General features: G+C 39.5%; 2 protein-coding genes across 10 annotated transcripts in view; both read right to left on the bottom strand.

The window, feature by feature from the left end:
- ADPRHL1 (ADP-ribosylhydrolase like 1) overlaps positions 1-3,435 on the bottom strand; it is a 32,983-nt gene extending 29,548 nt beyond the window's left edge. For all 4 annotated transcript variants that reach the window (XM_074560927.1, XM_074560932.1, XM_074560950.1 and 1 more), the window contains exon 1: positions 3,222-3,435. In XM_074560927.1, the coding sequence (XP_074417028.1) occupies positions 3,222-3,435 (214 nt within the window). The remainder of the gene's footprint in view (positions 1-3,221) is intronic.
- A 4,833-nt stretch (positions 3,436-8,268) lies between these two features.
- The window catches only part of DCUN1D2 (defective in cullin neddylation 1 domain containing 2), a 30,340-nt gene continuing 10,792 nt past the window's right edge, over positions 8,269-27,816 (bottom strand). For all 6 annotated transcript variants that reach the window (XM_074560904.1, XM_074560915.1, XM_074560907.1 and 3 more), the window contains exons 5-7: positions 15,471-15,553; positions 12,972-13,068; positions 8,269-11,549 (exon numbers count right to left, since the gene is read on the bottom strand). In XM_074560904.1, coding sequence (XP_074417005.1) covers positions 11,470-11,549; positions 12,972-13,068; positions 15,471-15,553 — 260 coding nt within the window. In that variant the 3' untranslated portion in view covers positions 8,269-11,469. The remainder of the gene's footprint in view (positions 11,550-12,971; positions 13,069-15,470; positions 15,554-27,816) is intronic.

The raw sequence follows: 27,816 nt of genomic DNA, 5'->3' as shown, positions 1-27,816 counted from the left end.
CAGCAGATAATTTTACTTCTGGAATAAATTCACTAACAATATCTGTTTATTGATTATTTTTACCAAGGCCTACAGTCTTGCCTAAGGAGGAATCTTCCACCTGTTAAACATATACTGTTCCTTCTATATAGCTGCTTCTCTCGGCTGCTGGTGTGTGTTGCTGGGCTTGAGGATCCCTGCCCTCGGCTCTTGCCGAGGAAAAGCTTCCACTGGCATCTATTACAGTTGTGTAACCACTGGGAACTGAGGAGACCATTGGGATGTGTCCAGTTATATCTTTCCTATGTATGTACTTAGAGAAACCCCACACAATACTTAGTTTGACGCACAGATTGAGTGACGCAGGAAGGGAAGTTCTTCTAAAAATATCCTCATTTTGTCAAAGACGGTGATTTCTTGACATCCACAGAAGAGGTTTAATTTAAGAGAAAGTGTGGAGCCCCGTAAACCAGAGCCACTTGAAACTGCCAGTTACGCAGACAGGTGAATAAAGAAGATGCAGTGTAAAACCAAGATTCCCCTCCTTTCGCATAAAAGAATACCCTCTCCATTATGCTGGCCATCCCACATACAATTCTAGAGGAACAAGATACTTTCAATCTGCCGACTCTTTCCAGATTTAGGAATCAGGTGTCAGTTTCTCCGGATGGGAGCCAGGAGCAGGATTTACTGCCCAGGCAGCTTCTGCAGAAGCCTCGTCCCCAGAGCCAGAGTCCCTGTGGTCCAGCACCTCCAGCCTGCCCGAGCCCACCGCGCTTCCCACAGCCAGACCCGGGCTGCCATCTCAGCCCTCAAGTCAATAGGACAGGTTCTTTATTTAGAAATGAATCCTTATTTTTTTTTAAACCTGTATTTAAGTCAGAGAGGAAAAGGCTTTCCTTGTAGCAGGGGTAGTTCCTTGTGCTTTTGACAATGCTGTTTTCATTCCTTCCTTATGGGACAGATTCCTACTGGCAGCAGATGTTTCTTTTATCCTTCATTGTGGGATCAAACCTTAAGTCTGTCCATGCAGTGGATTTGGGGAGCGCCAGCTCAGTCTGCAGCAGTGCTCGCAGACCCTGCTCCTTCTGGCCATGGTCCTCCTGGGTTGCCCTCCACGCATGCAGACAGCGAACGGGACATGTGGGAAGCAGAGCAGTGATGGACAGGAATGTTTTTATTGCTTATTTCCACTCCTTTTTTCTTTTCTTTTTTTTTCTGGTAATCTTTCAGGCACTCAATATCACAGAATCACAGACTGGTAGGGGTTGGCAGGGACCTCTGGAGATCATCTAGTCCAACCCCCCTGCCACAGCAGGGTCACCCAGAGCAGGTTGCACAGGAACGCGTCCAGGCGGGTTTTGAATGTCTCCAGAGACACAGACTCCACCACCTCTCTGGGCAGCCTGTGCCAGTGCTCTGCCACCCTCAAAGTAAAGAAGTTTTTCCTCATGTTGAGATGGAACTTCCTGTGTTCCAGCTTGAGCCAGGCACCACTGAAAATAGTCTTCATATATTCCTTAGTCTCAGACACCAGAAGTGAGGGCTCCCTGCCACACGAGGAAAGCAGGTCCCTGAGGCCGATGGCAGCTGCCTGCAACCTCACGGACCGGCATTCACCTTTAGCTTCACTCTGTTGACTTGAGTGATTTTGCACATGGGCCAGGCCATGACCAAGCCCAGTGGCTTTTTAGCCTTGCCAGGCTTGCCAGGAGGAGATGCTGCGGTGGGCAGGAGGGGTTCTGTTTCCCTTGTGAGTAGCAGAGAGAAGGACTTGTTTTCCCCCGTTCACCAAAGTTACTAGGAAATAAAGATTTCTTACTAAAATTCCCCACACCAGCTTGTTGCTTTCTCACCAGTCCATAAAAGCACCTTTTTAAAAGCTTGTCTGATCAGGCCAAAGAAATGAGCGAGGATAAACACAGCTGATGGGAGTTATAGCTGAGACTTTTTTCTTTAGACCCTCGGTGCTCCTGCTGTATTTAAGAAATAAGGTTGATTATTTTACTGCTAGCCTAACTGGCTTGATTACCCAGAAGTTATGGTTTCAGAGAGCTCAATAAGCAAGAAACATACAGTATGTATTTAATCATAGCCTATATTCAGAAATACGTTAGTCATCTTTTTTCTTGATAGGCTGACATCTTGCCCTTATCTTTAGTGTATTAGCTACCTCTTAAACCATTGGTTAGCTAATAGCCAAGCATGAAGTGTCCAACACTCTCTTCAACTGATCCCTATGTCCTAAATTTAGAGCAGATTGGAAGCAGGCAGATAAAGCAGGGAAACAGAAGCACAGGGGAAATTTCATTGACGTGAAGCTCCATTGTGAGCTTCTGCTACTGTTAGCTACCCAGCGTTAGGCGTGTTGAGAAAAATCAGGAATATTTTTACAGAGATTAAAAGCTTTGATTTGTTCTGAAGAGGCAAAATATTGCTGGATGGTCACTGTCTTCTGGTGTATTTTCAACGATGATCTTGACAGTCTCAGAAAGCTCTAGTCCAGTTGGCAGGGTGTCGATATAAATATCATTGCAACTTACAAAAGACTACTCCTACCTTAAGAAAAACCAAATGTTCTCTCTCAAACTATTGTGATTTTGGAAGACATAGATCAGTAACTTCCATTATTCTGATAGACTTTATAATAAACATAGTATGTTAGAATAGTTTTTGGACTAAGGATCTCTCCTTAGAAAACAAATTGTTGCATTTCTGGCCTTGCAGGTGCAACCCTTTGCCCCAGGGGCAGCAAAGAGGAGACAGCGCTAGTGATTTTAGCCTGAAAGAGGTATTAAGGCGACTCTACTCCAGCCTGGAGTTCTGAACATAAACATGTTAAAAATGCACTTAGAAGAGCTCTTGTCTTTTACAGTAGAATTTCTAGTGGCTATATTATTCCCCAATGTATTACAACGTTCAGATAATCGACTTAGCAATTATTTTTGTTACGCCGGACATGCGGTATTTTAGTCTTTAAGCTCTAACCAACTGTATAAATCTGGGGAAAATATAGGGCGAGCCCCTCCATGTTCAAGAAATCCTAACTCCCCAGTTTGCGCAATGGCCACAAAATTATGCTCATGGAGGAGACGTGCTAACGCACACTGTCATTCACGTAAGCAGCATTTCTGACACACTTTCTCACAACACCCCCGGCACTCAGGTTTATTCTAAGAAATGCAGCAGCTTGGCCGTTTTGTTCCTTTCCGGACTGCACTCGCTAGCCCCGGCATACCTACCTGTGATGACAGCCTCTGCCGTAGCCATGTGCATGAGCGTGTTGTCGCTTACTTGCCACTTGTCGGGAGAGAGCACCAGGTTCTCCAGCCCTCCAATTTCCTTCAGCTCCTGCTGGATTTTTGCCCCTAAGGCATTGTTTTCTCGGGAGAAATTGCGATAACCGAGAGCGTCCCCTACCCCAGCCAGCACCAGCGCAGCCTTAAATTTATCCATCCCCAAGACACTTTCCGCTTTCCTTTTGTCTGAGGCAGCCACCGAATCTTGATCTTCCTTTGTTCCTTTGCCTTCGGCTCAGCTGCCCCGACACTTTATATCAGCCATTGTGTCACACCGAGAGCGCTCTCTATAAGGCAAGGACTTCCTTTTCTGGCTCTGCAGATGGCATCTCTTGTCCGGGACCCAACGGAGAGGAAATATTTCATAACCCAGGGATTTTGCGGGGGCTTTGTTCAATGAAACCGCAAGAGTGGACCTGCAAAGCGAAGGGCAAAAGCCTCGTTTCTGCAACCCAGCGTAAAGCAAGCCAGGAAATCCTTAGCCCTACCCAGCGTAAGTAACTCTACACCCAGAAAAACAGATGTCTCCACAGGCGTGTTTATTTATTTAATAAGTTGCAAATTAATATATTTTCCTGCCCATTTTCTGATACGCTGGAGCCAGCCTCCCCTTCAGGGACCCGTCAGAAGGAAAGCCTGTGATAAAGGGAGTTTCCAAAAGTCTGTAAACATTAGAATGAGGTGTTGGGCAGTAAGAGATTTAGTCAAATGCAGATGGCTTCTCCCATTTCTAATTATGCTCTCTGGTGATACTTTGTCAACAGCTTTCTTGCTCTGTTCCGCCTATGACAAGAATGTTTTGCTAATTCACTGCACCCCTGGATAAACACTGAGCAAAACACCAACTTCAATCCCACGCCTCTTACTCCCTGGCAAAGAATGACTTTTTCCTAAGGCCGAGCTCAGGTGCAGCCCACATTTGGACTTTGGAAGGAAACTATTTTGAAAGATGTATTTAAATGGCATCCTGTGAGCCTAAGCGAGTTCACGTAGGAAGAAATCTCACTTGGTAACAACTGAGCTTTATTAATACCATCCTTTCAAACTTTGTGCTTGTGCAATTACGTGCTCCATTCTGGTACGTTCTGTTTTTCTGTGCTTCTGCCATGCAGTGCAAGAAAGGGCTCTGTAGCCTGGCAGCCTTTTAAACATGTTTTGCCCACAAACACACCTCTGTGTAGGCTGAATGTCTTCCTTCAAGGGGTCTGCTGAGACTGACCCAGATCATGGTTCTGAGTCACCGTCCATGCTGTCCCAAAGACTCACAAATTACTACTAAACAGAAAACTTTGATTGCCTTGACTGTAATTTTGATAAAGGATACCTGGAGAAAGATGTTTATTCTTCTTTCATCTTTTTCAGAAAGCAATACTGATTGCTATCCGGATGGAAGAGCAGTGTAAAGGATGCATCCTCCTATCACCCAGAACAATAAACAGTTAATCATGGACTGAGTCATTGACCTGTACTCCAGAGGAGGTTTAGATTGGATGTTAGGAAAAATTTCTTCATCAAAAGGGTTATCAAACATTGGAACAGGCTGCCCAGGGAAGTGGTGGAATCACCATCCATAGAGGTATTTAAAAGATGAGTAGATGTGGTTCTTAGGGACATGGTTTAGTCGTGGTTTTGTCAGCGTAAGTTAATGGTTGGACTCGGTGATCTCAAAGGTCCCTTCCAACCTAGATGATTCTATGATTCTATCTGTAGAAACAGCACTGCACTTCACAAGAAACCTTAATGCATTTTGAGAGCACGGATAAGCATCGCCATCCCTATTCTACATTACAAGAAATAAGATGCCAAAGTGGTGAAAGTAGCCTCTGTTAGTACACTCCTGTTTTAAAGATTAGGACTTGGGTTAACAGAAGTCCCGAGTATTTAGAAGAGGACACTGAGAGTGTGTCTTCATTGCTAGGAAGGAACACCTCTGAGCTGAAAAAGGACAAAAAAGAGGCAATTATGGCTTAGGATACCAGAGGCATTATACAGGGACCAGGGGCGATGCCAGGCCAAGTGTTCTATAGCGGGGCCATGGCCAGCCTGCTCTAGGGACGGCTCGCCAGGAGCAGTGAGGATGGCAGCCCCTCTGCCCTGCGTGGCTGTGGGAACAGGCATCACCTCCCGCAAACGGCGCATTTAAACAAGGTAGAGGTAATCCTAGAGTCACCCCTGCACTGCCAGAGTTACCTCAGGTTCTGTGTGTCTGAAAGTGAACACTCAAAATAGAAAACTAAGGCCAAGGCAGCTGACAAAAACCACACCAGGCAGAAGCACAGGTGTTGATGTCTCCATTACAGGTCTGTGCATCCTCCTGTGGCACCCACCTCTTCTCTATTCCTGCAGAGCACTACCATTTGGAAGCACATGGGAAGCTGAACTTGCAAAGGAAGGATGGGAGAAATCACCTGCTGAGGCACTGCAGAGAGCTAGTAATGGCCTCATCAGATGGAAGGCTCCTTCCTGAAAACGGGCAAAGCTATTCTTAGTTTTCCATTTATCTCTTCCTTCTGAATGCAGCTGGCAGTTGCGCTGCCCTTTTGCCTCCCGTGGACTTCACCCTGTTGCATGCACGCTTGGCTGCTCATAACACAGCCCAAATTAGGAATAAAATCTTTGGCTTCGAAAACCCAGAGACGATTTCAGTGAAGTTCTATTTTTCAACTCTGCAAAACAGAACAGGCAACAAAGAATTTAATTTTTATTTAATTTGCTAATTGCACATGATCTCTTCATGTGGTACTTTCAGCCACTAGGCACACTGATATCTCATACCCCCACTCCCCCCAAAGGAGACAATTATTTGTAAAATATCATACTTGCAGATCTTCAACAGAGCCAAAATACAAGAACTCCGTTGAGATGGATAAGTATTCATTTATCATATATATTCACAATAGGAAAAAAAAAACAAGTAGAGCTGGCAAAAAATGTTTGGTAAATGTTAAATCAGATAAAAATGCAGCTTTTGTGACCTCTCATTAGTGTACATATGACTGCTTTTGGGTGGGGAGAATCTGTAAAAAAGGAATGGGAAGGCAGGACAGAGAAAAGACTCTTGGTGTTGGTGGCAACACGCTGTTGTTTCAGCTCAAGTGCATTTGAAACCCTGTATGAGAACACGAAAGCATGGCCTTCAGCAAACGTGGCTCTACCTGCCTCCTCCACCCGAGGGGGTGCAAATCAGTGACCTCCGCGGCCCAGGAAAGGGCTCTTGGGCTGTACAGCAGCTGTTGGCTTTTATGAATAAATGAACTGGCGAAGGGAGCACGGGCCGAGACCACTCTGTCAACACGAGTCCTTCAGCATTTTAAGTTAAAAGACAATGACTACACCCCAAGTACTCCACCTGTGAGCGATGCTTCTGCCATTCAAAGGCACTCAGCAGAGAAATGCTCTTGATTCTAAGTTCACCCTTCCAAAGGACGCAGAGCCCTCTCCTAGAAAAGCAGGGTTGATACCAGATGGGTGTCAGACTTCTGTCAGAGCTGCGTCTCTGCAGCTACTGAAGTGAAGGGTTTCACTTTGGCAACAGGATCATTCCTTTAGCAACGATACTAATTATAGAATACACTTAATGGAGATACAGGAAAAAATAAATAGACTGGTTTTACTCAATTCCTTTACGCAATTCACTATTACTGGAATAAATCGTTTTCATACCACCTCACACCACTGTCTTAAAGGAAAAAATATTCCTTTAACACAACAATGCACTTCTTTCTTCTTCACCCTATTGACAGAAAGGTGATGTCATGACATGAAGCCATAAATAGCCAACAAATAGAGTATTTCAGCACATGTAAAAGAGGCGCAAGAAAAAACACATGGGAATTTGTCAAGTATAGGCGCCAACAAGAGGAAGTATCCCAATAATTATACGCAATCAAAATTTGAATGAGCTTAAGCTTCCCCAGGCTTTTCTTGTACCATTGTACCCACCAACATTGTACCTCACCTGTCTGAAATATGGAGCTTTCTGCACATGATTGAAGAAGCAGCTGCAGTTGCAGACCCCCCTCTGGTAACAGTTTATAACAAAAAAAGCCCATTTTAGAAGTGCGTCATCCTCACCTAATTCTACCCAGCATAATGTATAAAATGTAAAGGTCAGAAAACATGTTTTGTTCAATATTTTTTTTAAAAAAAAAGTTCTCATGGTTGTAAAACATTACACCTTTTCCCTTTCAGAAGGGCTGTGCCTTTTGGTGTACCAGATGCTGGTTGGCATCAGCTGGGGGAAGCTACTGGGTGCTGACACTTGAAAGGGAAAGAGCTTGCCACGGTTCAAGTATCAGCATCAGCAGTTTCGCTGTTACAGGAGAAGGCAGGCAGGCTCCTGTGACACCAAAGCAGCCAGCGGTTGCTGAAACAACCTGCTCCCAGGACAGGGACAAGTAGTTCCACTGCTGTGCCCGCTCACCCACCGGGGACACTCGGGTGCTCTTCTGCTCACTAGGGATGGCAACCACTTGAACCGCCTGAGGGTAGTATCACAGAGGCTGGAGAGGGATGCCAGCTGGGAGAGTACACAGGACAACTATCTATTTTGATTTAAACTGTCAGAAGAGAACTAAGTTCATTTGAATACCTGCCTCTGAAGGGCTTTGCACAGACTTTGGAAGCGTGCTGCTTCTCCTCCGGAGTTCAGAGCCTAGGACTGAGCAAGACTTTCCCTGACATTACACCTCTCATTGCCAGTACAAACTAACCACACAAACTGCAGAGAGTTTGGTTGCTAGCAGATCTATGTAGTGGATGCAGCACTGCAGCTAAACACAGCGAGCTTCTTAAAAGCCTAAACGTGGCACATATAAGCAAAACAGACATTTATTATAGCTGCTAAGAATTCATGAGTTACATCCTTGCCCTCTTCTGACTGATGGAAGAATAACGCAAGAATTTAATAAATTAACCAGAATAAAAAACCAACCCACCAACCTTTGCAAGGCTGCCAAAGCAAAAAGCTGACAAAAACCATACAGACATCTCACATGACTGACTTCAACCCTTTATGTTGACAGTCCATTTATTCCTTTTTCCATTGACACAAAATTTACACACGTACAGCTTACTCAGCAGCAAACCTCTCAGGTGCATTGAATGAGCAGATGCCTGCAGGTTTGCTCTCCTCAGCATGACATACATGACAGGTTACATTTAAATTTAGAATTGGCGAGTACACAAAGCCTATGGCTCAGTTTCAAACACTCCAGGATGTAAAACCAAATGACTTGGCACCAAGTTTAAAAATACATACAGCACGTCTAGGAACTAATACTGTACGCACTGAACAACCTGAAGACATCTGTACCATTTATGATTATAACTTGATCAGCCTAGGTGCTACCACTGTACCAGTTTACCTAAAAAAGCGAGTCAGAGTGCCCTGTGAAGGGGAACAGAGGACGATAGCAAATTATCAAAATGTATAAGGAACTCATCATTTGGAAGCAGTTTATTTGCATTTATTTTAACAACTGTTGAAGTGTGAAGGTATTACTCCATGCTATTACTTAATGGGAATGTAAAATACATACTTGGCTTCAAACTGGTAGAAGACTAGAAAGAACAAAAGACAAAGTGTATTACGTCTCGGAAGCTGGCTGAAAAGGAGCAACGCCTATCTTGAGAATATTTTGCCCAGTCTTGCTCTGTTGGAAGGCGTCTTCCATGAAGGATCCTCACAGGAATGAAAATTAAGAATAAGAGAGTAAGCGTGTATATGTAGAAACTGAATACTGTGCTAAGCACCTTCCTTCTTCCTCAGATTAACAAGGCAAAAAACCTCAACTCACATGCATCTTTTACGCTCTATTTATAATCTTCAAAGGTAAAAGGTTCACCAGGTTGATTTGAGGGAGTTCTCAGCATGAACAAACGTTTCACAAGCTCTAGCACTATGAAACTATTCAGTTACATCACATACCAATAGATTAAACTACTTCTGGTCAGTTATATTATAGCTATATGTTTTAAGTGGCAATTGTGTGAATAACAAGCATCCCCCTGCTTTTGGCTGGATAAATGCACTGCTGTTACGAGACACTACACATTCCTCAAAGCCTACAGGGCAGATACAGAAATGGCTTGTTTTGGGAAGGAAGAGTAGGTAAATCAAATGCATTAAAAAGAGCATAATGCTGTCTTTAAATATCCGTTGGCTTCTGTAGAATACCTGGATTTACGTACACAAACATCCTTCAGAAAAGACGTAGTCAGAAAGTAATAATTTGGCTTAATATCACTCCCTAACTCTACAGAGAGAGGCAGCTGAAGACTGAGACACTGACATCTAGTGGCTGCCATGCAAGGTCTAACATTGACAAATACTGCTTACGGTATAAATACTATCAATAATAAATCACCCATGGGGCATTTGTAACTTGCCTGCTCTATTCTTACAAACAAAAGATTTGCTAATTTGCTCAAATTTGTCCTAATCCTGCTTTTTAAACATCAAGCACAATTGAAATTCTCTCAAGCAGAAGAAGGAAGGTAATCTTTCTGTACACAGCACATACATTTTTTTCTTGTAGGCTGCATTGACATAAATGAAAGCTGACTGCTTACATAAAACCCTAAATATTAGAGTTTAAGAGAATATTGTTAGCTTTTATACGCTCACAACTACAAAATAAAATACTATGCTGTCAATGCAACACTTAAATGATCTCAGGTGACCCAAACAGACATAAATTATATAGCTTAATGCACTATTTTCTCCAAAATTCTTGCATCTCTTCAGCTCTGATTACAGAAAATATATTAATCATAGCTGTACATACTCTTTAGCAACTCTTTAACAAACTTTTACAGTGGCTATGACAAACTCATTTTGATGAGGTAGCATTTAAGAGAGCCCTGTGTGAAGACGTGTTGAATAGTTTCTGGTAAAACATTTTTGTGCTTAGGCACTGGAAGCCACTCTTGAGAAAGAGGAGACTGATAATCGATAGCTGGTGGAAGGGGAGGAACAAGTAACTGAATAAATTCACATTTGGTGAAATTTGGTCAAATTCCACTAGCCTTGAGATCAATTATACTGCAATAATTTAGTCTCCCCCCCCCCCCAAATATATGTTACTGAATACACAACACACCTAGCAGCATGAATGCTTATCATCATTAACGTAAAGTCTCCTTACCCCAACTATTTCTCCAAAGTGGAAGCAAGTTAGTTAAGTCTTTGGGCTTATTTACATTTATTTTCTGCAACCCCTGACAGGAATTGCATTTATAACTACGTTGCATTTAGCTAGAATTTACAATATGTTTCGGGCTAAACAAAATTAGAAGCTGTATTCCACCAGTTCATTATCTAAAATAAAGTAGGTAAAACATATAATTGAAGACTAACTGAATTATGATACTCAAACATGAATTATAAAAGCATCTTTGGTTGTTTAATGTCTACTTTAAAATGGTTAATAAAAGCAGCTGGAGTTGCAAGATGGCATAGAGCAGCAGCCCTTCCTCAGCAATGCTACTGTCACATGTCCAAGCACATGAAGAAAAATAATGAGGAAGCCGATCTCACTGGGAGAAAACAAAAGGCTGGGTGTAATCAACCTATACAGCTAGAACTTTGAAATATAAATTTAAAATTTTGGCAACAAGTAAAAAAAGCTTAAGCGTTTTTTTTTTTTTTTTGTGTTTTGTTTTGTTTTTGGTTACAGTTCTATATTAGGACAGATCCACAGAACTAACTTTTATAAAAATACAACATACTGCATAAGTTTTATTTAAGGATTTAATTTATATACCACAAATACTGCTTTTAATATAAGTACAATATAATACAGTTTTATTTATGTAACTGCTGGTGTTCACTTTGGATCATGAACTGAATTGCATGCTGTGCTGTCAAAACTGTAATAAAATGGCCTCTAGTTAAACTTCTCCGAAGTATAAAATCATGCAAAAATCTACATCCTATATGATACAACCAGTACAATAATTGAAGCCAATAGCCTACAAACAGCCTGGACTATCTTCTGAGTTTGTTCTTCATGTGTCTGCGTGTCAGCCATGATTTTCTTTAGGCAGAAAGGAAGAATTTCTGTTTCGTATGTAGAATGTCATCACGACCACTGAAACCAGCAACAACGTGCACAGTTATCAGTCAACAAATCTTCATCCCCTAATGCAGTTCGAAGTGCACGTTTAGTCCATATTGACAAGTCTGGGGTTAGGAAGTTTTACGCTTTCCTCCTGTGACTACTGGTCGTGCATATTCCACGAAATCATCTATAAGAACAGGCCACGCTCCTAAAGAGAAGTCAAGCAATTCAGAAATTAATATATCACCATTAGCAACAAATTGGTGTACTCTCTAAATATAAAGGATCAAAAGCTCACTTTGACATTTAGGGGTGGACCTGCTGGGAAGTAGTTCTGAGGAGAAGGATCTGGGGGTCCTGGTAGACAGTAAATTATCCATGAGCCAACAATGTGCCCTTGTTGCCAAAAAGGCCAGTGGAATCCTGGGCTGCATAGGGAAGACTGTGGCCAGTAGGTCGAGGGAGGTCATTCTCCCCCTCTACTCTGCACTGGTGAGGCCACAACTGGAATACTGCATCCAGTTTTGGGCTCCCCAGTTCAAGAGGGACAGGGAACTGCTGGAGCGGGTCCAGCGTAGGGCAACTAAGATGATTGAGGGACTGGAGCATCTCCCTTATGAGGAAAGGCTGAGAGAGCTGGGACTCTTTAGCCTGGAGAAGAGAAGGCTGAGGGGAGACCTTATTATGGCATATAAGTATCTAAAGGGTGGGTTGAAGGAGGACGGAGCCAGACTCTTTTCATTGGTTCCCAGTGACAGGACGAGGGGCAACGGGCACAAGTTGGAACATAGGAAATTCTGTTCAAATACACGTAAAAACTTCTTTACAGTGAGGGTGACAGAGCACTGGAACAGGCTGCCCAGGGAGGTTGTGGAGACCCCTTCTCTGGAGACTTTCAAGACTCGCCTGGATGCAGTCCTGAGTGATGTGCTCTAGGCAATCCTGCTCTAGCAGGGGAGTTGGACTAGATGATCTCTAGAGGTCCCTTCCAACTCTGAAGTTTCTGTGATTCTGTGATTTCTGGCCTAGTCTGGCTTCAATGTGCGTGACACCATAAACACTTGAAAAAACCCACATCTAACTAATAAATTAAACATATGAATGTTTTCTTGCGGCAATAGTTCTTAGTACAAAGAGAACATATTTAAAGCATTGTCCACACTACAAAGTTTATAAACATTAGCTGATAGCAAACCCATGCCATTCCTATTAGCGTCATTCATAACCTAGGAAGAATTTCTGTACACAGTCATTCCAAAATAGGATTTGCAGGATTAGTAACAGACTGTAAATTGCTTTTAGGTTAGTGAAAAAAAAAGCTCACATAGACATTCTTGCAAGTAGAAAAACGATGTATTTCCTTGCAGTTAGCAGCACTTCTGTACAAAACCCACAGTTTCACTGAGACTCTGGTAGCATAACAGGTTCAAATAGCATGTGCTATATCATGGTATCTATATTACAGCAAACTAGTTAACCTTCTCGGCAACAAGTATGACACTATATTTGCAGCTAAACCTCTACAGGTAAACAAATTAAGACAGACAGTAGCAGCACATTCTGTTGTTTGTTTATAGCAATATTTTCATTTTGCTGTACCAATTTTTGAAGATTTTCAAGTACTGCTTACCTTCTTCATCATAGTTGGACATATCATCTGCAATCATATTTCCAAAGTCTAACAAAAGATTCCAAGTATCTTTTGGAATTGATCTTTTATGATGTTCCTATAACGGAGGAAAAATGGTACTGTTCAATCCAAACTATTTTCAAATTCCACAAGTATTTTATAATGACATATACTGGAATAGACATTTTACAAGCATTTCTTCTTTTTTTTTTTTTAAATAAAACTCACAGTTTCCAAATGAAGCTACAAAATAAATTGCAACTAAAGAAGGCAAAAAAGTGTAAGAAGTCTTTGATGGTTGTTTTATTTCTTCCATTCTGCTTTTAGGGTATGTGTTCCTAACTCGTTATGGAAAGGAATAAGTCAAATGCACTTTCTATTTCTCCTTAACGGGATGCACTCCAGGTTCTGAAACTGTGTGGGTTAGCATTCTGCCATTTCAACTTGAGCCCTGATTTCCCTCTCCCTTTTTACTTACACTTACCCAGTCCTTCTCTTTCAACTTTTTAATTATAGTGGCGCCTCCACTCTCCTTAGTCCAAGACTGCCTTCCAGACCCATCATCTCATCCTCTCTCCAGCTATTCTCTCCTTCACCATAATGCACCGCCTGCATTTGCTCCTCTTCTGCCCAGTCTTTTTTCCCCCAGTCTGTCCTGTTCTCCACCACCACCTCCTTGTCTGATTTCAAGTATATTCTTTCTGCATCGCCCCATTCACAGGTTGCCACCCTGCCCAGTTTCAACCTGCACTCCAAAAAAACCCCAAACCTCAGTCCCAGTCAAACTTCTCTCAGCTTTTACAGTTAGCACTCCCAAGAAGAGAGACTGCGTGGGGAAACGCAATGACTAAGCGGTTGTGACGTGCAGGATCAAGTCAGACCATTCACATCTCTCTTCATCTGTTGATACTGCTGTATTACCTCAAGATAGGGAATTAAATTAATAGGGAATTAAATTTCAACACCTGGTGCTGGTTTGCAGCAAAAAGGTGGAAGTCCATGAAAAGACTTGCTCGATGAAGGGTTGGGTTTTTTGTTTGTGTTGTTAGTTTTGTGTTGTGGGGTGGGTTTTTTTTTGTTCGGTTGGTTGGGTTTATTTCGTAAGCAGTAATGCTCTAAAGTATCGAGAAGAACAAACGGCATTTCAAAAATCTAGAACTTGATCAAGATGAGGTTGATGTCCAACACAACAGCAAACATATCATCTTGCTCAAGCCAAATGTTATATCTTGACTGCAAAGAATATGACAAGCAAACATACCTCCTGGAAAAGGTTCCTTAGAACAAACAAAATACAAACAACCCCCTTCCCCCCCATCCTAAAGAGTCCTAACTCACTTCTATCTCAGGTTGAGTTTTTTAATCTAAACATTTCTTCTAAAGTAAACATTCAGGTTAAATATTTGTAGCAAAGTAGGACACTTTATACCAGATCATCTAGTTATAGCTTGAAGTAGAGATTTGCAGAACTGTCTGTTGTAGCAAACTTGATCACATAGCCACGAAGGGAAAAAACATTAAGACTTTTCTTCAGTTACATCTATGGAGTTGAAGTTGGATGTGTTAAGTGTACTAAGGCAGTTAAAATGTGAAATGTTTTCACAAGTTCTCTTGATGAAACTGGTACAGTATTCAGTGAATAAAATACAGTGTCCAAAAATCTAGAAAAAAATTCAGAAGACACTGCAAAAAGTATACACTTTCCCTATTAAGCACTGGTGATTATGGGACAAAACGCAAAAAGATTTCTTAATTCTCCTAAACCACAGATAAAAAGATAAATAAAACAAAAAATCAAGATAAATTATACATTATGTAACATTATATAAGGTATTTTTTTTGCAAGTATATAGAAAGGTAAATGTAGAAGTGTGGATGAATGAATCAGGCCTTTAATAAGAATATTTTGCGATTTTTAAAGTTTAATTTATGCCTCTCTATTCCACTGCCCACAGAATTGCACTTGTAATAGAAAGCTGTCAAGATCAGTTCACAATTATTATCTAAAAAATGAGTCAAAATAATTATTCAGACGAGAACTTTCACTTAAAAAGAAAAGTCTCTCAGGTTAAGTCAGTCATAACAGAATTGACATTTAAAAAAGACTGAGTTTATGCATTAATACCACAAAAGGCAGAGCATGATAAAATACATGGTTGGCTAATCACAGCTGTCTTGAGAACAGAGACAACAGGGGTTCAATCTACAATCATGGCTTCATTTCATGCAGAAGCTTTCCTAAGTAGGAGGATACAGGATCAAGCAAGCAGAATACTCTAGTGTTTTGCTAGATCTTTTTGCATTCTTCTCAATTAGAAAATTATATAGAGAAGATTTAATTTGGCTTGATATAAGACCATTTTATATTACTTTTCAAAAAGGAAACAGTTCAAAGGAAGTATTCAGACATCCTGTCTTTTTCTTTATTGTAAGCACACAGCCTACAAATCAGATTACTGTGAACTAAGGTAGTCAGGGAAGAATACAGTACATACTTACCAACAAAAATTTATTCCAAAGATCTAGAAATTTAAATCTTCCTGACAAGACTAAATTCCAATATGCAATTGCCATTTCTAGATCTGCAAGAGACAAAGCAACATGCAAGTATTACAGCACATGATATGCAATAAAATGCTTATGGTTAAACAATTAATGCTACATCCACTATATTATGATACAAATGAATAACATTCTTTTAAAATCACTACAAAAATTATAAGGAACTGTTTTCTACTCTCACTGCACCCAGAAGGCAGAAGACAAGCCGTATAAATTGCATATTGAACATTGCATTCATAAAGACTAAAATATTTTTGTCAGCATACAGCATTTGTTGTATGTGCTGGGTTAGAGCTACATTAGAAAGTGCTGGATTAGAGCTACTCTCAATCTACAGAAACAGAAAAAAATAGTTATGAATAACTGTCTACAAATTAAAAACCAAAACAATGCATAAACACAGCAAATATTGATAGAAACCCAAACATTTAAGTTTGCAAGTGCCAATTCCCGTTAATGTATCGCATTTTAGACACACTTGACTTTAGAGGGAATTTTAAAGACATGAGGGGGATATTAAAAAAAAAATAAAATTGTCCAGGGCATGATAATTCTACAGCACCCCTTACAACAATAATTCTCTTCTTCTGCAATCATTTAGCAAACACCTACACCCAATACTGAAAATATAAGTCCAAGAAAGCAGCCCTTATTCCGCACCGTGACCATTAATCTGAGAGCAGAGCTTGGCTCCTGTATGCCAGCAGGAAGATGCAGCACCGCCACACATTCAAGCAACATCAGATGCAGCATAGGGGTAGAAAAGATGTTTTCTGGAAGGTCTGTTTTCATCCTCAGCAACTCACAATATCTAATGGCTTCTGCGCCTGGTCCCACAGGTAACAGCACTAAATGTATGCATACTGCTGTGCAACCACGAAATAAAGCACGGCCTTTCTTAAACCACAAAAAGGTTTCAGTTTATGCTTTCAGTGTAAAGTAAGTATAAACAAAATATGAAAAAATTGCAGATTTTAACATAGCCAGTTCCCTAGAGCCTTTATCATAGAGGGCTGGGGCTCAGCCAAAGTGCAATAGTTAAGATGTAGAGAAACGAAGTACGCGTGTACCCAGCTCCATAGACAGGGCTGCCTGAGTTTGTTCTATCATGATCAGAGCACTTGTCAGTACAGAACTTGCTTCATCCCCTAATAATCTTCTTTCAGTCCTTCCTGTCTTTGCCACCATGCTCACTTTTCACAGAAAATAAGAAGAGAACAGTAATAGCATTTACTTGCTGTTTAGATACGCAGATTAAGTATTCATATCTGTTATCCCAAATGAAAAGCAAAAGAAATAGGAAGGGAGAAACTTGAATAATCTTAAGGGTTCCTAAACTTCACGACGAAGTGACTGACTTTGATCCCATTCACTCAGGCTTCATGATGAAGATTCAACCTTTCCAAGCCAACCTTGCAAATCTATCATGTGACAACATTAAGCAAAATGCACTTTGAAGAAAAAAGCACTTCAACAGAAGAAGAGTTTTTATACTTCTGATGAAATATTCCCTGGAAAAAGGAAAAAGTCACAGGCAAGGAAACAAAGACGGTTAAAGGTACTACAAAAAAAAAAAAGCTAAAAGGGAAAGAGGAGGACACAATTCCTTGGTTTATTTGGGTGTGTGACAAATTTAGTATTATGTTAAGGTGAACTTGATTATTGCAAAATTGTATTTGACAGAACGCACATGAAATACGGTCTTAATTAAGTTGATACTTGAGGGATACATTACATGTGTGTGCAATTGGATTCTCCCCCACGCAGATCCAGGAATTATTTGCTATAATGTACAACAAACGCATATCCTGCTGAGGATGCCGCTCGGTAGTGGCTGAAACCAGTCCACCCTAGAGCTGCTCTCCCCATTAAGCACACGGAGGGAAGTCCTGATCTTGGTTAAAACTAGCTCAAGGGAAAAACAAAAAAGTAAATCTTCCTCATCTGGTTCACTGCAATCACGCAAACCCATGAACTAACACAAAGATATTTGAACAAAACAACTAGATGGGACTACCTCTTTTGGTAGTGGTGCTAGTTTATACAGTCTTAAAGTACTTGAGAAAACTAGGCCTTCAGGTGGGCTACATTCTCAGGGGATACGGCTACACTTTTGTTTGAAGACAATTCCCTACCTAGGTTGAAAAACTTAGCAATGCAGGACAGAAAAGAGGATTTTTCTTCTTTAAAGGGAAGACCTAGTCACACCGAGTTCCAGTTCTACATTAGGATGCTGATAGTAGTATCAATAAACAGTAATGTTGTGAAGGTTGTGTATCTGCTAGAAGTAGTGCAGCATAAGAGATACTTAGAAAAAGAGGCCTTACACCATTGGAATTCTGCATCCTCACAGGAAGATGCTTTGGCAAGGCATGGATTTCTTAAGCAATCTTGGGAATACCTATTTCAATGTTGCATAGATATGAAGACATCATTAAATCAGACAACAATCATAGAAATATGCTGGTTTTGTTCCAAAAAATATGCTTCCCACATTATAGACCAATGATGCAAGTTTTATAAATGGAAAGAAAAAGACAGATGCATCAGTCTCTGAAAACTCATGCCTAAGCAAGGACCAGTTTAGAAGAGACTCCATTGCAAACATCCATGCTCGTATCCAAAATATAAAATTGCTAAATGGATGATGTTTAAAGAACATAATAAAAATACCATATCATACATTATACAACAGTTTGATCTTTCCTTTCAACGCAAAACATTTTCAGTGTCAATACCCAGCGAGTGTTTCATGTCTACAGCCCCCCCTCAGTACAATGCCTTTATAGTTCAAAGATTTTGAGTACACTGAAACAAAGCTTCAATACCTAGATATTCCGCTTTCTGGATACCTAGCCTACTTGTGGCTGCATACTGCATCTATAAAGCTTTCTGTAGCAAAACCCTAAGAATTGAGTCACCTAAAAGCAATACCAGTTACCATTACAAAATTATTGAAGCTAAAATTACTAAGAAAATTTTAAAAATACATACAATATCTAAGAAAAAAGTTCAAGAAGGCAGAAAAGGTTAATAAAATAATGTTTTCATTATTTTAAACATTATTTTGCTAACTAACATTTATTATAGTAAACTTGCTTTACTATGTTTTAAAAGTTCTTTACACTTTTGAATTATTTAAACAATCAGCTTTTCACAATAAGTAAAGCATTTTGCATGCAGCATTATCTATTCTAAAACATTAAAGCCTCATTCTAAAATTGTTTTAAAAAAAAAAGCCCTCAGCCTTTTCTATCCTGATTGAACAGAAAGCTTGAAGTGATAAGAAATCAGCACAATTAATGCAGAAGGAGAAATACATTATCAGTTAGACAGCCTGTGTCTGCTTTCAAGATTTGATCAAATGCTTATCTTGTTAGCAAAAAAAAATAAATTCATTATTAGATTCTTGCATGAATTTAAAAAAAAAAACCCCAAACATAAATTAAGTTCCTCATCCCTTTGCTATGCTTTTGGACAAGGGCAATGAAGTCATTGCACACAAGTAATCAAGGGAAGAGAGAAAACAGAAAGATAAATCAACAGCTAGCAAGGAATTGGCTGGAGAGTAGGATTTATGAGGAACGTGAAATGAAGTTCATTTAGACCTGCTGTGCCAAAACAGCACTCTGGGACTGCAGCACTCACTTGTGTCATCCTCTGCCAAATGGAGCTTTCCAGCTCTCAGAGTGCCCTACCAACAGAGCCGATTCATGCAGCCATGTTTGAAGCTGTCAGAATATTAAAATTCACCTAAATTACTAATATAACTTAGAAGAAAAAAAAAACACCACACAACAAAGACTAAAGGCATTACACTGGCCTCCTAATGGCATTTTAAAATCTTTAAGTTATTTCTAAGACTATTTTAGTATTAGCCACTGTTGCCCTCATAATCCCTAGTTAGCATATTAACTAGGTTCTGTACATTATGATGGTAGAGTCTATCACGTTTTACAGCTTGAAAAAAAAAAAAAAGGATTTTAATTTCATCTTTTGAGATTAACCGATTGTCCCAGTATTGTCTTTTTCTTTCTTTATCGCTGTTTAATCTTCTTATCAACATTGTAAAGCTTTGCTACTTTACATGTCATCTCTATGAGAGACCTTGGGCATCACCAATGAGTTCTATTCAAAGAATACTCTCTCAAACTACATCGGTAACATTTTTTATTTTTATTTTTTTCAAAATAACAGGAGGCATCAGCCTACCCAGTCCATCTACGGACACAAACCAACAAATTAGTAAAGAATGTAACAAAGCTTGTAGGAGGAAAAAGTTACTTTTATTAGACCAGTTAATAAGGACGAAAAAAAAAATAATTTTGGAAATTAAAATTTCAGAGCCAAGCATCCCTTTGTTTGAGGCTTTCTCTTCCCAATGCTTTAACCAAAACTTACTCTACAGCTTTGAAAACAAAAGAGCAGCCAACAAACTCTCCGGTTCCCAACACTGCATAAAAAATTAATCTGGACAGGTGCAAGACACAGAAATCTATTTTATCATTCAATTGCCTTGTAAAAATATATTTAGCCTCTGTAAGAGACTGAACTGTTTTCTCTACAGTCACATAATCTGACCTATAGTATCATTTGGTTGATATTCTCTGATTGCTTTCCTCTTGTTTTCTCACTGTGATCACAGACAAAATATCATACTTCTGCAAAGCTAAAACAAAAACTACATTGCACAAAATTATTTTGTTTCAATAAAATTCCTGGACACTGTGCCAAAGCTGGTGCAGATGTGTGAACAGTGGCAACTGGCATCAACCTACCCCAACAGCTGGACTATCACACCACCTGACCAACAAACATCAAATGAATACTTGCAAGATTCAGTGAGTTACTTGATTTCTTGTTTCCTCCTCTCTGAATGATTTTAACAGTCTTCTCTGGCCTCCAAATTACTAAGAACATGGACACAAGAATTAGTTTCTTTCCTAATCAGAACGTTTTCTTCTTCTACAAACAAATAAAATCCATACAGCAAAACAACAAGAAAATACCATCAGGATTCAACCTAAAAACCCTTCACCAAATTGCCAAGAGTTTAGAGCAAAATAGCCCTTATCTCCAATTAAGAGCTCCCCCACAGAAGGAAGAGAGAACGGGAAAAACAGATAAGGGGTACAATACAAATACTGAAAGTGGCTACACTCAGGATCCAGCTGAGTTGGATCCATTCATCCCTGCAAAGCCGTAAGCAAAGAGCTTCCCAGTGCTCTACGTTAGGGGACATACAAGACAGAGTGTTAGAGGACAGAACAGTCCCTGTGGTGGAGAGGGAAGTGTGGTAAAGCGCAGCATGTGGATTTCAGAAGAGCTCTGCAGGAATCGGGCAGGGTCTGACTGTGCTTATTAACTCTATCTCAGCATCCACCATGCTGAGGCAGGCTGATTCCACTCAGAACCTTTCATGTTTTTTATCTTGTGTATCAACTGCACAAAAGCAGCTAAACTGCTTCTGAATGTGAGCTAGGCTTAGAAGATAGCTATCTAAACGTCAGTTTGAGTGCAGCCTAATGAAATGAAGCTGATTGTAGCCAGTTTCAAAATCCCCCCATCACTACAAATCTCAGAGAAACTACAACAGATGACTAGATATATATTTCCCAAATAACAGCCAAACATGAGTAAAAGAATCAATGAGGCATTACTAGAACTGGCAGCTATGGCACACCTTTGCTGCCACTATTGATCAGAGCTGCTACTTTTTTTGATCAGAGCACCCTGTTCTATACTAAGCTTCTCAAATTGATGGCATTTTCAGAAAGACAAATGTGAACAAAAACAGAGCAAGGATCATATGCACAGACCAAGGCCATTGAAACACCTAAAATACAGCATTCACAGACCTCTTCCAAAATAAACACGAAATTTATTTATTAAACTCCCTCAACTTCTTCCATCCACTCGCTCCTACAAACATCCTACAAATGGATCAATCTAATTCTTCATTGAAAATGGCGGAAATTTTGATAACTAGTTAATGTGGGGGGAGGAAAAAAAAAAAAAGAAGACATCCTTCCCTAATGTCTAAGTGTCTCTTCAAAGAATCTTGAGACACTGCTATGATGAAAGCCAAAGTTGATGTTGCTTCAATGAAAAAGAGCACATTATACTCATCTGCTCATAGAAGATGCAACCTCCTTGAAGTCCACATACCGGATGCAAAGATAGTCATTCTTCTGGTCTTGAGGTAATATTTCATTCAAGTCTGAATGCCCTCCTCATGTATCATCTCTTGCTTGATCCCAGGAAACTGGCAGAGAGAAGGAAGCACAACCTTTTGAGCCAGCAAGCAGGCGAAGGGACCACAAAGGAGTGATGAAGGATCAAATCTGCTTTTTGTTTCCATGTTGGAAGTTGAAGAGCATGAAAGAATGCATTAAGTTCCTCCACCGTGCTGAAACAAACTGTAGTAAAGTCCTGAGCACGAGGAATCTCCTGAACATGTCTTGCTGGGGCTCAAAGGAAGATCCAATCAGAGACTCACAGTAAGTATCACGTTAAAAAAAAAAAAAAAAAAAAAGAGGAAAAAAAAAAAAGATAGATAGATGGAGCTAAGGCCTTGTTTTGAGCTTGAACAGTGTCCTTAGAAATCTGAACCGCTCTGTATACAACATGACAAAAGATCTGTAAATCCTATTCTTTAGTACACCTATCAACCAAGAGCTAGGATGCAAAATTTCACTTGGACTGCAATACAAAAAGCTAAAACTTGGGAGCAGAAAAGTGAGATAAACCTCTCCAAATCTGCACCACGCAAAACTTAAAAGATTTATTGTACTAAATATAATAGTGAGAACATGAAAGCACAGATTAAACAGACGGAATCACAGTTATCCAGAATAATTCTTTGTAAAAGTCTCCTGGCAAACCAGACCTGCAAAACTGCATTTTTTACATTATCTCAAAATATATACAACACACTCAGATGAAGTTTAACATAACTAAATATTATGCCTCCCAGGTCCAATATGCAACCATTGAGATGTCACTGCTCTGTTGAAAGCTTGCTATTTATTTTTTTTCTTGAATTCTGTCCACCACAGGGAGCAGTAGTCTTAACAGTTATATTTTATTTTTTTTTTTACATCATCTTCTAAGATAGTAATCAAATCTACTTAGAGGTATTTGAAAGACATTTGACAGTTGGGTCCTGAGTAACATTAATCAGAACATCATTTTCTGCTCAAAGAAAATCACGGTAGATCTTACGCAATACGCTTTTGCCTCCTGCATCTCAGTACTTACACAAGGCATCACCTAGGGGGACTGGTACTACTTTTACGTCTTTAATCAGCACGTGTCCAGACTGAAGCATACTACTTGACGATATTAAGCTAATACAAGTAAATGGAAACATTCACTTTGGATGAGACTATAGAGACAGAAGTCCTGCAGATATAAAGATAAATAAAAAAATCCCTAGTATAACCACATGAACTGTGGAAAAGAGACTCCTATAAAAGGTGGTCCTATTTCTAGGAATGAGTATTGTACTGAACTCTGTACCTATTTTGGGGAACGACAGAATAGATGCAACTTAATTTATTGGAGAGGATTCTTCCCATCTAATTACGTAAGGGCAGAATTTCTTGCATTGGTTTTGAAGGGAACTGTAGAATAAGAAGAAATTACAAAGCAATGGAAGACAGGCTGTTCTAAAAATAAATCAAACACAAAACTGCACACACACACCTCCTCCCAGGACTGCTTTCCTGGAGCAAAATCCATTGCACAGTGAAGAAGACTGTGTCAAGTATCACCAAAATTCTTCTATCACCAAAAAAACTTATAAAAAGTGCTTCTGTGCCTTCCTACTCCCTCCCATACAAACAGCATCTGGTGTAAGAAAAGATATCATGCATCCCGCTGATAACTCCTGAAAATAAATGTTTGGGATACACAGAGATTTTTTTTCAAGAGATGCTGCAGGCAAAAAGGTTCAATGAAAACTGACAGTAATTTCAGAAATGACTTTTAGAAATTCAGTCTGAAAGCACTGGTGCCCAAAGCGAAGCTAGACACGGTGAAATTCATCTCAGTATGCTGAAGAAACCTCAAACTGCTACCTACCATCTTTGAGACTTCATAGAGGTCAAAGGAGGTTCTAGAAGAACCTCAGTGGTTCTCTGCCAAATTGGGAGAAAGTAACTCATCCGTGGGAGTCAGTCCTGTATCTAACGCTGACCAACACTGAAGTAACGCAGATGACACAACAAAGAAAATTTTTATTAAATCTGCAACTTACACAAAGCCTGAAAAAAGTGTAGCATGGTAGAGGACAGGATTAGAATTCAAAATTATTTGGACAAACTGGTAAACCATTTGGAAGTAAATAAGAAAGATTTCATTAAGAAGTGCAAAGTCACATAGCTAGTGGGAATAACTGACCACAGAAATACAAGATCAGAATTAACTGGGTGCATTGCAGTTCTGAAGAAACCCCATAATATAATAGATCACAAACTGCAAATAGTATCAGTGCTGTAAGTATAAGCGAACTTAGTAACGGGATGTAAAACAAGGAGCAAAACACCTACGGTGCCTGGAAGATATCCAGCTTGTTTGGGCACTACTAAAGAAAAGAAAGATAGATCAATTGGATTGCAAAGGAAAAGAGAGTTCAAAGATACAACTGCAGTATCAGAGAGTTGGAAGATAAAATTTAACACGGCAGTTGGTTTTACGCAGTCTAGAGACTAAGAGAAGATGCACACTAGTTGCCAAATACGTAAAAAGTTGTTACTATCTCTAAGGAAACATGCATTCTACATACTTACTCTGGACAGGCAAGTATTGAACAGAAGAATTCAGGAACAGAGATTTAAGTTACACGCTAGGGAAAAAAAATAAATCTAACAATAGGTTTGAGCAAGCACAGACATAGATGTAGGACACCCGCCATCAGAAATTTAAGATTATATTATATGAAGGCAGTGGCTCCCAAATTTTTTCAGCTAGAGGGCCACTGCCAATCAGATCTCAAATCTTGCTGATAAATACCGAAACTGAAAAGGCAATTTAGTATACATTGCTAGCATACCACTGAACACTTGGTTAGAAAAACATCTGTGAGGAATGGTTTTAGTAGACATTGATCCTGTCTGGCACAAGGGAATACACTATATAAGTGTTTCTCTATCTTTTAAATTGAAACACCATCTGGCATATTAAAAAGGAACCCATGAATCACTGTATTTCCTGATGTTCTTCAGGGAAGATGCGGCAAAAAATAAAGTAATAACTGCTGCTTATCACTTCTTCAAACAGCAGAAATAGATTTTTTTTAAAAAAAAAAAGTAATCAGAAACATATTAAAATGCTGATAGAGCAATGAACATGACTCATAACCATAGCATTGGTGTTTGGATATTTTAGAGATATTTCAGTAATTTCTTACAGTTTCAACATGGTAAGATAATAAACATGAAAAATAACAGCACAAATGAGTTGTCTTTGCCTAAAACAGACATTTTACTGGTGAGCTCTAGTCTCACATTTTATTTCTGTTTAAAAAAAATGCGTTAGCACTTAGCCTGAAGGATCCAACAGAATGACTATTTTAATTGTGTCTTCTTTGATAAAAAGTTTTTATTAACAATTTGCTAAGAGTAACAATTTCCCATTTGTCACTGGCACTATGTCAAATTTGCTTAGTTTTCAAATAGGTGTATTCATGGGTCATGTGTATACCTGAGAATCGAGCAATATTCTTTTAGTCTACAGACCTATTCCCTAAACGATGAGTGCAACAGCTACCAGACTTGGTGATTTAAGCTCTGAGTGTAATAAAAGGAAGCATTGGATACTTCATCCCCCAGAAAAATCACATTAAAATATTTTGTAATTGAAAGTCAGGAAGTAATTCCTTTGATTATTTCCACCTCGTTAATTAAAACCATTCACTTTTATCCCTATTTTCCATAAACTTACTGACCTCTTAGTCTTCAAATCATAATTCAAATGTGAACATATGGGAATGAGTAGGCAAGCACTATCACAGGAGCATGTCACCAGAAACATTTTAAGGCAAGCAGCTAGGACAGTGGCTTAGCAGCATCCTGTACTTAGGTAGCACTGCGTATCTAACGTGCATATGGGGAAGAAGGGGAGGTCAACACCTTAAGATGACCCAGACAGAGTTAGGCAGAGATTTATACCAGCTCATTCAGTAAAAAAATCTAATTGTACATTCTGTTTAACTATCTGGACTGAATTCATAAGAGCATCCTGAGCCAAGGCTCCAAACTTTGTTTGGAAGAGAAACAGACTTTGTACATGGATGAGGCAAATTCCCGCATCTCCTTGACAATTGGGCACACAGTCATTGAGACACAAACAGCAAACACCTCTACATTAGTCCCTGGAGAGAGGGAGGGAAGATGGACAGTTTGTTATTCTAGGAGAAAATACATAGTGTATACAGAGAAGAGGATGCAAAATGAAAAAGCACCTAAACGTATTAAATGAAGCTGAAACAACTGTAATTCTCAGGTCATACAGACCCTCCTGTAAGGTAACTGACTCAATTTTTTCCCTTGCTGAACACCTTTTTGCTGAAAGAACAAACATAACTCTTAGAACAATCACAGCAGGAAGCAGTAAGTTGTAAACGCCAACCTGTAAACTTCTTTTTCCCCCCTCCATCTCTCTGCTCTACTGAATATAACAGCATTACCAGAAAAGATTCCAACTCCAAACCTATACAGTGTTACGTTTTATTTGGATAAGCTATCACTGACCTTGATCACTCAAAACCATCGTATTAGTCAATATGCTTGCTCAGCACTTTCCTTCTGCTCAACCTACAGTGATCCAAGTTGACACTAGACAGAAATATGGTGTACCTCCATTGAAATAAGAGCAGTAGCACCTGTTTATGTTTAATTCAATATCTAGAATCACATTACCAAAACCAGAAAACGTCTGACAAAAAATGTCACCAAAATACTGCCATTTAAGAACTAGGCACTACTTGAAATTAAGAAACAGTAAGTATTACCAGAATTATTAAGATTCCTGAAGACTGAAATCAGCAACAGATCCAATCAACTCTTCCCAGGGTTTATTTTAAGCTTGACTTTAATTTTTGCACGTTTTACTTTTTCCCGCTAATAATTTAACTCTTAATGCAAGAAGGCACTTAGGTTTTATTGCCAAAAAGTACCATTCTTACACAACAGAGAAGACAGACTTACAAATGAAGAGGCCTCCATACCAAACAAGCAGAAGTAATGGAAAACAAGTACGTTTCCTTTTTCCTCTCATGTCAAATAAACAGTACATTCAGTTCCATAATCTGGGTTGGGTTGCCTTCGCTCCTCCTCTCTTTGTACAGGCTTAGATGAAAAGCTTTTGAGGCATATTTCCCAAGTACATGAGTTTCACGTTGGAACTGATCCAATTAAAACAGGAAGCTATTTGTAATATTTCTTTAGGTATCCCATAAATTCCAACCTCAGCTGTAACTGACTTACCTTTTCCACAATCTGAAAGTTCTACGCTTTTTAATGAAGAGAAGCAAGAAAACGAACAACTAGCTAAGGGACTTGAATTCCAGCCAGCCTCACAGAACCACTACAAGACTATTTCATTTTTGTGTCTGGAAGGGTGGCATGTGACCCATGGAAGTGTGATATGTGTAATGAAAAATGAAATTGCTGCAAAAAATAAAGAAAAATGGAAACTGGCTAAAAGTTGCCCACAGTTCAAAAAAGAAAAATAAAAAAAAAAATAAAAAAAGACACCAGGAAAGACAAGAGATACTATTCAAAGTAATTCCGAAGGAAGAATGTGGAACAGACACCTCAGGTGGGGAAGGTCTAAATCAATATTCTCCTCCTCCATCTCACTCCTCTTCCGCGAGTTTTTGAAAAAACAGTATTTATTAGTGTGCTTGCCAAGTAACATAGACACAGAGTTAAAGTGGCTATGCTAAAAAAAAAAAACAAAAACAAAACCCAAACCACTTCCTCTACCCATAGCACAAAAAGAACAGTGATGATGGTACGGTGCTATTCTACACACAAAAGAGTCTAATTCCTTCCTACACAGTGTCTTTTGAAAGTGGACATAAATTTGAAACGATATCAGATTTCATCTTCCAATTTTTTCAACTATTCACAAACTATAGATATTTCTGATTTGAAGAGAATAAAACATTGGAATTTAAATAATATATCGATTTTACTCCAGCAATACAAGGCATGGATTGGGACAATCTCAAACTTTATAGAGAATAATAATTTAATACTTTATAAACTGTATGCCT

The sequence above is a fragment of the Larus michahellis genome, chromosome 1 (genome assembly GCF_964199755.1).
Source record: "Larus michahellis chromosome 1, bLarMic1.1, whole genome shotgun sequence".
NCBI lineage: Eukaryota > Metazoa > Chordata > Aves > Charadriiformes > Laridae > Larus > Larus michahellis.
This window is presented reverse-complemented; position numbering and strand designations above follow the sequence as displayed.